Raw genomic sequence first — 10,354 nt, forward strand, 5'->3', positions numbered from 1 at the left:
GCCCTTGTGTGCGTCACCGCGTATAATTGGTTGATACCTGTCTGTGTGTGCTGCGTCAGGTCTTGGCCCTGGTGTTCATTCGTAAGCTGCTGGACTTGGTCTTCACCAAGAGGGAACTGAGTTGGCTGGACGACCTGATGCCAGAGTGGAAGAAGAAGAAACTGGAGGATTCAGAAGAAGAGGTGCAGTAATAGACCACCATTCTGAGTCTACGGCAAAGCTGCTATCCATGCAGTGGTGCAGATGTTGTCTTCTGTCTCTTTCTTCAGGAGGAGCACAGTATTATTGCAGAGGAAGAAGGCATTGTAATAGTGCCACTGGAGGGACACAGCAAGTAAGTAATTCAGATCTTTAATTAGGTGCCCAAGCGTTCTTCAAAAGCAATTTTGTCAGTGGGGAAATATTCACATAAACATACAAATTGTACCTTAGTAGCACAGGACTTGAGTAAATCTAATTAAGACAGACTACAGAGCAGCTTCAGCTGATTGAATGAAGTGGCCAATGGTATTCAGCGTTAGTAATGACTGTTTTACTATAAAATATGAAGCTACATCCAATGTCTTGAGCTGGATATATTGTGAGTGAAATGAGCATATTCTGTTTAGAAGATTAATACCACTGTGTAGGTTAAGTATGAAGCTATAGCTCGGAGACAGCTAGCTTAGACCCAGAAGAAAATTTGTCATGAAACACCGATGCGGGATTTTATGTTAATAACTGAGCTTTAAAGAAGCTGATCGATATATTTTGTTACCTTTAGGCAGACTAGTAGGCTAAGCTAGCAGTCTTTTGGCTCTGCCTTCATTTTATATATGAGAGCGTTATCAACTGTTGCTCCGGAGTTATCAGTCTGGCTTTCTCAAGCCTTTTATTTAGTGTGCATGTTTCTTAGCAGAAAACTTCACACGCAAAGTGGAATAACTGTCGTTGTGTGTGATTTTGAAGGTGTGACCCGGCCACAGTGAACATCACTGACGAGATGTCGAAAGGATCTTTCGGGAATGTGTGGAAGAACGTCAACCCTGCTGAGACCACGAAGAAGGAACCAAGCGCTAAAAGGTTAGCCTCCTTATTCACATCACTCTCCCATAATCAGTATCTCTGAGGCATCAGAGCGCTTGAGTACCAAATGCTGCCGACTAGGGGATTCCAATGTATTTTTAAAGGGTACAAAAAAGGGGGAAATGTTGTCTTTTTTGTGTAAAAGCACGCAGTGGCAGGTGTTTATTATGAAAATGTTATGGAACATTTACTTCTTATTTTTTCAGGAAATTGAGGCGCTAGTGTGTTTAGATAAGAATGGTTCATCAGCCCTGCCCTCACAGATGTCCCACAGAGTAGACTAACATAGTGTCTCCCGCCTGCCTCTCTCATTCCATTCCCACCCATAGCTCCCCTTCCTAACCTCCCAGAAGCTGATAACCCAAAGGTGAGTTGTTCCCAGTCGCTGTCGGCATGGAGAGTCTTGTCCAGTTTACTGCTGTTTGTTGCATGAAGAAAACGGTGTCGGTTTGTGCTGTGCGTTTGGATTCAGTGTTGGGAGAAGATTACTGAGTAAATAGAGAGAGAAATCCAATAAATGTGGGTGGATTGACGACGCAGCATGGCCTGAGTGTGCATGTTACGTCAATGGCACATTTAATGACGTCCTCCGCATGTTGTAAAAGTAGTAAAATAAGTAGCTGTATAATACTGTATGTCACTGAGCCGTAGCCCAGTTGTATATTTTAATGTCACAATATATTGAAGTTGTAGGGCCAACTGCTATTAAAGGGACAGTTCACCCCCAAACCAAAAATACACATGTTTCCTCTCACCTATAGTAGAGTTGATCAATCTATATTGTTTTGGAGTGAGTTGCAGAGTGTTGGGAGGCCACTTCTCACCAGTATTATGGAACTATATGACACTTGACTTGTGGTGTCCAAAGCAACAACAACAAAACATCAACAGCAATGTCCCTTTACAGGTATCATCCACCAAGATAATCCACAGGCCTCTACTTTTATAGGAACTATTTTCTTTCTAGGAAGAAAAATTGTCCTACCAACGGCTGTGGATTATCTTGAGTAACTGGGTCATGATTGCTGTTCAAGTTTTTCAAAATGTTTTTGGAGCTTTTGAGCACCACAAGCCGATTACCATAAAGTCCAATTATAGTGGAGGTAGGCTGGACACCTCTACAGTCGATACCCCCAACACTCTGCAACGATTGATAAATAGCACTAAAGATAGGAGGACAAAAATATATTTTTGATTTTGGGGTGAACTGTCCCTTTTTAGCTGAGACCTATTTGCATGCTGTGTGGTCTGGATTGATTGAGTAATTGTCAGCCTGTTGTCTGCATCTGTACTCTGCACTTGTGTCCTGAATTTCAGAAAATCCAGTCCTTGTACAGCCTTTTCTCTATTTAATATTTTGCTTGGTTTAATTTATTTAGTTTTTTTCCTTCTTTTCGTGCAGTTGTGGCGGCGAAAAGCGACACAAGCGGCGGAGGCATGACAAGAGCTTGGACAGGGAGACAAGTTTGTGATGACACGTACTGGTGGTGCCACTGTGCGTCGATGAGTAAATAAAAAATCACAAAAAAAACTATACCTTGCCACATTGAACCACCTTTGTACTGTGCTACACTGTGTTTTTGTCATGTAAGTCTGTGTGCAAGTTATGTAAAACAAAGAATTTGTTAGAAACAGTATTAACACGAGGAACTGAGACACTTTTGTCTATGTGTTTGGTGATACCAGCAACAGAGGGAAGCCGGAATTATATGACATTTACAGTAACTGCTGTGTCAATGGGCCAATTAAGTAAACATTTTAAACATTTTTTAAATCTACTTCATTTGTATTTTGTATGTTTTTATATTTTTCCAACAACAGCGAGTTCTCCTTTGAAAGACCTGCCACAGCAAAGTGCAAATGTGTGGATTTTGTGCGCAGCATTTAATGCCGCTATTGACTTTGATGCACCTCACAATAGAAAACCTACAAAGTAGATATTTGCCGATACTAATCTATTTCACCGGTACCCAAAAGAGTTGGCTATTTAGCAAATCTAGTAGTACTTTTTTTAGTATTAAATATACATTTTCTATATTCTGTATATCTAAATGTTTTTGTGACAGTGACAGCTCATATCACTCCAGAGTCCTCTCTATTGCCATTTTACAAATAAATGTCTCTCGTCCAGTCAAGCATTCCCCCAAAAAACAGTTAAAGGAATAGTTTGACATTCTGGGAAATACACATATTCATTTTCTGTTAGACGAGGAAATCGACGCCACTCTCATGTCTGTACGCTATAATATAAAGCTAGATAGCTTTGCATAAAGACTGAAAACGGTGAAACAGATCGACTGGCTCTGCCAAAATGTAACAAAAACTGCCAGAATCTCATTAATTCAATTTATATCTTCTTTTTTTGTGTAAATCTGTGCAAATAAAGCAAAATGTGAAAACGGCATGTTTTGGTTTTTCCGTCTCTTGGCCGGGAGCTGGCGATAGCTTCATTATTAGCGTACGGACATGAGAGAGGTTTCCGTGTTCTCGTCTAACTCACGACAATAAGCATATTAAACTAAATACACTATTTCTTTGTGGGCAGCATACCCAGCATTGGGCAGCATTTTTAAGCTAGCAATTTCAGAATAAGTTGGCAACTTTCAACACCTCTCGCTACTTGGCCATGTCTTTTTAAAACCCCAATGCTGAACTAGGGTAAAGAAAGCTCCTCTATGTTTTCCACCTGCATCCATCTGTCATCTCGTCAGTAAGTGTCATCCATGGACATGTGATCTCCTATCCAACATGACCCTCATTGTGTTAGCATCTGAAGCTAATTGTTTTTAAAAAAGACCTGCATGACGGGGGAACGGACTTGACTGTCTCGCTGCAGGACCAATGGTTACTTCTAGAGATGCAATAATAGGCTACCTTTTTTCTGGGAAGGGCAACATGTAATAAATGGTAAAGAGTCTTAACAATGTACAATACATAGTATATTTTATTCATGTAAAATGCTATTAATATATTACTAACATGAAGTCAGTGTTGAAGGCAGGTTTTTGTTGTAGATGTTCTTTTTCCCATTGTCTAAGTGATGGTTCTTAGTTGACTAGAGAAACTAATAAGTGGTCAAAATTATATCAATATCAAACATTTAGACCACTTCTGTGCGAAATTCTGCCTTAAATTTGGTAGTGATAGCTGTACACTTTCTGTTTAAATAATTTAAGTCACCTGTATAGAAAAACTATCAGTTCTGATCTGTTGTCATATTGTGATTTGTTTCGTAAGAACGAGAGCGCGGGTGAGAGAGAGCATAAATAAAGATCTTAAACAAGCCCTGCTCAAATGATGTGGTACTTTATTGATCCCTGTACTTGTCCACAGGGAGGTCAGAAGTCATCTAGTGTGTGTATATATATATATATATATATATATATATATATATATATATATATATATATATATATATACATCTTCAACATTGCACCATCCTGCCCCTGAGTTATTCTATCGACTGCTTGCTTGTTTTGAACTCTGACCTCAGGAGGAGCTCCACGTCTTTGGCTCCACTGGAGATAGAGAACATCATGCACCCTCAGGCTGAAGCTCCTCTCGCCTTATGGCAGAAGGTCACGACTGTATCTCTGACCCGTGAAGCTGCCGTTGATGCTCCCAGAGAGACCACTATCCTTTTTTACCCTGAGAAATAGTTGGAGGAGTCTGTGAAGGCATGTTATGTTGTGTGGCTTTCCCTGATTCCCGATCCCATGAGATATGTGAGACTAGAACATAATAGGTTTTATATAAAATGACTGAATGAATAAGTTATTCTTCTTCATATTTGTCACAAATGTCCACTCGGACCCAAGGATGAACTGATCTTGGTAGTCAAAGGTCACTGTGACCTCTCAAGATGATGTCTAATAGGATAAAAAATGATGACATTTTGGACAGACATGGATGTAAAGTGAAATTAACTCACTCGCTGTAGTTTGTATTGACTCGATGTCCCATGCTGGCCCAAATACTCTTAAATACTAAAGAACCAAATGTGGATTAATCCGCCGTTGAAAATAGTCCCCAACAAATGGGCCATTTATTAAGTGACCAGCTGTGTCAGGAAATGACCCATGATTCCAGGTCTGAGTCCAGCTTTATTTATTTGCCATAATTCTTTCCCATTATTATCTCTCTACTGTCTTGAGATGTAAGAAATGCTGAAAACAAACATAAATGAACCAATATAGAGTACCTGTGAGCTGTTTTTTTAAAGGTTTAAACTCATTTATATTCCATTACTACACATGACACTGTATAATAATGTCCATCTCAAAGAAATCCCACAAACGCACAATGAAAAACTTTATTTTGCAGAGTGGATTAATAATATGCAATGAAAATCAACTACGCTACGCGTGTGTTTTCTATATAGGCCTACCTGAGATTTCACTTTTTTGTGTTCTTGTTTTCTGCTTAAAAATATAGAAAATAATTTAAAGTTGTAGAAAAAAATGTGCCCTCGATTCCATGTCTTCTTTTTGGTGCACCGCGAAAACTGTGGAAGTATTTTTTTATTTTATCTTTGCGTCACGAACGGTGAGTAAAAAAAAGACTTACAAATTTCAATATAGTGCTGATGTCACAACATGCAAAGCGGTATGGCTTTCTATTCCTCCTGTTTCTGGCTTTTGAGCAGAGCGCACAGCGGGGAGTCCTCAAGGAGCATCTCATTGGTCCGCCTGTCTTTTCTTCCTGCAAAAGAGAAAAAACACAATCACACCACGTCTAGCATTTTTGGCAATTACTGGATCAGCCGTGCGACTGGGTTTTTTACCTCTCCCCTGACGGTTTGGAGGTCATGACCCAGAGTAAATACTCCTTGGCGGCCATTGAGTCAAGCACCTTGCTCACGTCGCTGGTGAAGCTCCCATCTACATGCCTCTTGCTGAACGCCTCGCCCCGCCTGTCCGTTTCAGATCTGAGTACACAGGCACACAATGTAAACACTGACCAATAAGGGTCGGCGGCCCGGCAACGTGGAAAAAACCCACTAATCCAGCTGTTAATTTTGGCCCGAGGGGCCATTTTCATCAAGAAATTTGTCTCACCATTCTTCCCCCGAGAAGTGAATACATTGTGTCGCTCTGATCGTCCCGTGATTTGTTTCCCCGTCTGCTTTCAATTGTTTTTTTTGGTGAGTGTCAAAAATAATCATTTCACACAATCGTCACATGGGTTGTAACATATCAATCAACACAGTGCAAGAAGTTCAGGTGATTTATTTGAGCACAACCACAAGGAACATGAAGGGGGAGGGGGATAATAATACAAAAAAGAAAAGAATAGGAAAAGGAGGCACAAAAGGAGTTGATTTGATTTGTTTCTGTCTCTCTCGTCAAGGTGGATTGTAGGAGGAGGAGGAGGGGGAGGGAGGGTCAGCCTACTCTCTTCGGACTTTTCCGGACTTGAGCTTGGCGACAAAGTCCTTGATGGCCTGGTCATTGAGGTACGAGCTGACGTCGCTGGTGAAGGTCCCATCCGCATGGCGCTTTTCCTCAGCACTGCGGACACACATAGGCACTCAGTGAGTGCTTAGAGATAACTTAGAATTTACTAATAATTTAAGTTTTAAAAAGCTGTCCTCCCAGAGCCTGACGTAAGAACTCGATCAGGGGGACATCCAGTGTTATCCAGTGGATAACTCAAGTGCTGTAATAAGTACAATATTTGGAGATATTTCACTGATATATATATATATATATATATATATATATATATATATATATATATATATATATATATATATATATATATATATATATAATGCTACTTTAATCTACACTTTCAGGGGACATATTGTACTTTTTACTCCAATCTTACACGACTAGTTACTTTTTCGATTAAGATTTTACATTTAAAAAAAAACATATAAACTAAAAATAACTATGCATCCAACCTATTGGCCTTTTGGGTACTACTATCCAATATAAAAAAAATGATTTACATCGTTGTAAAAACTCCACCACTGCCCCTTTAAAGTTGATCATAGCACTCTGAGCTTAATTAAATCAATGCTTCGTTGGCTCAATAAAACAAATCTTTTCACAAAGCAAACTCTCGTGACACATCCCACACTGACCCGCTCCTCTTGTTGTTCATCAGCCACTGCACAAAGTCCTGCGCCTTCCTGTCCTCCAGGTATTTGCTGTAGTCGTTTGAGAAAGTCCCCTCCGAATGTCTTTTGGGGATCGACAGATCCCTCGGCTCGGCCGCTAACGTGTCGTCGGCATCGAAGCTACGGCGCAGCAGGGAGAGCCCAGTTTGAGTTCACAGCACTCCAATATGAACATTTCACATGACTAAAATATACAAATACTTATGTTATAGTGTTTATCTTAAAGGTGCATTTATCTTCCAAACATATTTTCACTATTTCAGCTGTAAAGCAGTATCAATTTGATCTTTTTTGCTTTGCTACAATTGTAAAAAAAAAAAAATTATGAATGTACCATAATTATGCAGAAGAAAATATTATAATTGTTTATGCCTAATGTCCTCTTTACTTGGTCTTGTAGCGCGACTATCCCGTCGTTTTGCAGATTACGGCTCATCGTGTCTGCAGTTTGACCACAAATCATTTGGCCTCTTTGGGACTTCATAAATGTCACATCACTCAGGCTATCTTATGAATGTTGCTGTTTGGGATTTAATAAAAAAGAAAACCACCATTTTAATTGTGATTCATTCAGATTTTAACACTGTTTCTTCTATTTCTGCACTCTTAAGTAGGAAGTTTGAACACAAAGAAAAGTAGCGAGAACCCGTGGTCCTGAGACTAAAAAAAGCTTTGTTTCAAAGTGAGTTCTGTACCGCGAGCTGTCCTCTGCGTCCTGCAGAGGAACCTGCCAGCTGCTCTGGACAAAGCCGAAGACCAGAAGGATACCCGCCAGGGAGTGGATGCTTTTCATAGTTACAACCTACACCACAGAACAGGACAGAACCGCACACACACACACACACACACACACACACACACACACACACACACACACACACACACACACACACACACACATACAAGAAAGTTTGCATATTGGATCATAAAGCTTAAGTGGTTTCACCATTGCAACAAAACCCGGCTCACCTTTTCTTGTCTCTTTCCAAAGAACGGTGCTGGTAGTTCCTCTGCTGGTTCCTGGTGTCTGTCTCTCGCCGTCCTCTCTAACTTTGTGGTCTTATATACTGCACCAGGAGGAAGGAGGACGGGTCTGCTCAGGTGGGCCGATTTCGCCACTCCACCAGGTCCACCTGTTACTCTCAACCCATTAGACACACGGGCCCCGAATCAACAAGCCGAGTGTTTGCTCAGAGAGGAAAGACGGCGGTCATGCGTGATGCCAGCTGGTACTTAGGTGTCAAGATCAAACACACGCAGATCATGCTGTTCAGCAGAGAGTAGGGAAGATGCCTTAATGTGCTACTGTGTCATCATGATGGGAAGCGATGCGTGTGCATCTGGATGGTGAGTCAGTATTTGTGGGTTCTTTCCTATCCAATTTAAAAGATGGGGGTTATTGAGCGTCTGTTTTTTTTGGCATCAGTGGCATCATCTCCACTTTACAAGGGCCATTGTTTGATAAAGAGTGGCGGTCTATAAACATGAATGTTCACATATTGCTGTAAGACTCGCACATGGGCTTCAGTCACCGTTGTATTTGATCCGCTAAAGATATATTGGCATAGTGGCAAGGCTGAAGGAAACACTTTCTCAATTATTATTTTCAAAAATTTCCACAGACCCAAAGTGTTATTCAACACAATAAAGACTACTTTGGCCTTTTGCTTGATCTAATAGTATATTAGGAAGACTAAAGGCCTTTGCATACCAAGCTTGTATTTAATTGTTCAAAATTGTCAAATGTTTAAAAGGACCACAAGTTGTGTCAATCAAATTTACACGCATAGGCTCTTCGGAACATGCTACATTTTCTGCATTTTTTTACAGATTTTTTGGATTTGTCAAAAAGCCTTTCGAGAGTTGTTTAGCCACTCAGAGCCACTGCCATGCAAACAACTTCATCCAAAAAGGGCATGTGATCAGCTGACTCACACAAAGCAGTTTACAACAAATAAAAGAGTAAAAAGATGCAGAACAACACAGTTATAGCAGAGTGGGGAAATAGGAGGAATGGGTTGTAATTTATTTATATTTATTCATTAAGTGGATGTTGTCATTTAAAACTAGTTACGCTAGTTGGCAGTAATGCAACTTTATGGATGCCAACCGCCATTAAAAACCAATGAAGAAGAGGTGCGTAATTTAAAGATGGATCGCGATAGGCGATTGCAGAACAGCTTGGAGTCAGGGATGATAGGTTCTGATCGCAAAACAAAAGATTAGAGAAAGCTAATGTGCTCTTGGGCTAAACAATCGCTCCTCCCTGTCATTCATTCATTCATTAGTCCCATTTTGTCCCACTTTGTCTCTTCGGCATCATCCTCACATCCTCACTGCCATTTTCCTTCCCTCCTTTCCCCATTACCTGACTGCCACACCCATCTACACACCTGCAATCACTTAATTTGTTAATTTTAGGTTGAATATTTTTCCATATTGACCCTCTTTGTTTAGTGTGTTCGCATTTGCTAATAATTAGCACTAAACACAAAGTACAGCGGAGGCTGATGGGAATGCCAATAGTTTCGTACAACATGCTAACATGTTAAATGTGAGCAGAGGTGTCAAGTAACGAAGTACACATACTTTGTTACTTTACCTAAGTAGAAATTTTGGGTATCTATACTTTACTGGAGTATTTATTTTTCAGACGACTTTTTACTTCTACTCCTTACATTTTCACGTAAATATCTGTACTTTCTACTCCTTACATTTTAATAGCCTCGTTACTATTTAATTTTGGCTTGTTTTATAGGCAACTAGTTATCATGCCTTCCGCTCCATGAAACGCATGTTAATGCTCAGTAGTACACATATGGTACTTAACCTTCTGCCGTCCCGCGGGCGTCCTTTACTGGACATTCTATTGTACACTGTACCCCCTATTTATAGTTCGGTTCGAGTTCGGTACAAGTGCCATATGTTTCTGGAAACCAGCAGCTACAAACAAGACTTTTGTCAGACAACAACAAACAAACAAACGATAGCAAAATCCAAGCAAATCACCGATGATGCCTCATATTGACCCATAAATCCATAACATTCCAACAAAAACACCGTTGTTACGTCGTAAAGGTCCAATAAAAAAAAATCCCATCCATCCATCCATTATCAGCCGCTTATCCGGGGTCGGGTCGCGGTGGCAGCAGGTTCAGCAGGCCG

At 40.4% G+C, this 10,354-nt stretch overlaps 2 protein-coding genes across 2 annotated transcripts in view; one reads left to right on the top strand and one right to left on the bottom strand.

Annotated features, from left to right (window-relative positions):
* Positions 1 to 2,537, top strand: part of LOC306752751 (sodium-driven chloride bicarbonate exchanger-like) — a gene marked incomplete at both ends in the record, with an annotated part of 40,164 nt that extends 37,627 nt beyond the window's left edge. The window contains 4 exons of the mRNA XM_079236552.1: positions 60 to 182; positions 270 to 334; positions 949 to 1,062; positions 2,468 to 2,537. Of these exons, the coding sequence (XP_079092678.1) occupies positions 60 to 182; positions 270 to 334; positions 949 to 1,062; positions 2,468 to 2,537 (372 nt within the window). The remainder of the gene's footprint in view (positions 1 to 59; positions 183 to 269; positions 335 to 948; positions 1,063 to 2,467) is intronic.
* A 3,204-nt stretch (positions 2,538 to 5,741) lies between these two features.
* LOC306752997 (glucagon-1-like) lies at positions 5,742 to 8,230 on the bottom strand (the record flags this gene model as incomplete). Its single annotated transcript, XM_079236829.1, has 6 exons — positions 8,159 to 8,230; positions 7,885 to 7,991; positions 7,154 to 7,309; positions 6,459 to 6,575; positions 5,849 to 5,992; positions 5,742 to 5,766 (listed from the first exon to the last, which is right to left on the bottom strand). The coding sequence occupies exons 2-6, from the start codon at positions 7,980 to 7,982 to the stop codon at positions 5,742 to 5,744; spliced, it is 540 nt and encodes a 179-aa protein (XP_079092955.1). The 5' UTR covers positions 7,983 to 7,991; positions 8,159 to 8,230.
* Positions 8,231 to 10,354: the final 2,124 nt, after the last annotated feature.

Source organism: Taurulus bubalis (assembly GCF_910589615.1).
Source record: "Taurulus bubalis genome assembly, chromosome: 21".
NCBI lineage: Eukaryota > Metazoa > Chordata > Actinopteri > Perciformes > Cottidae > Taurulus > Taurulus bubalis.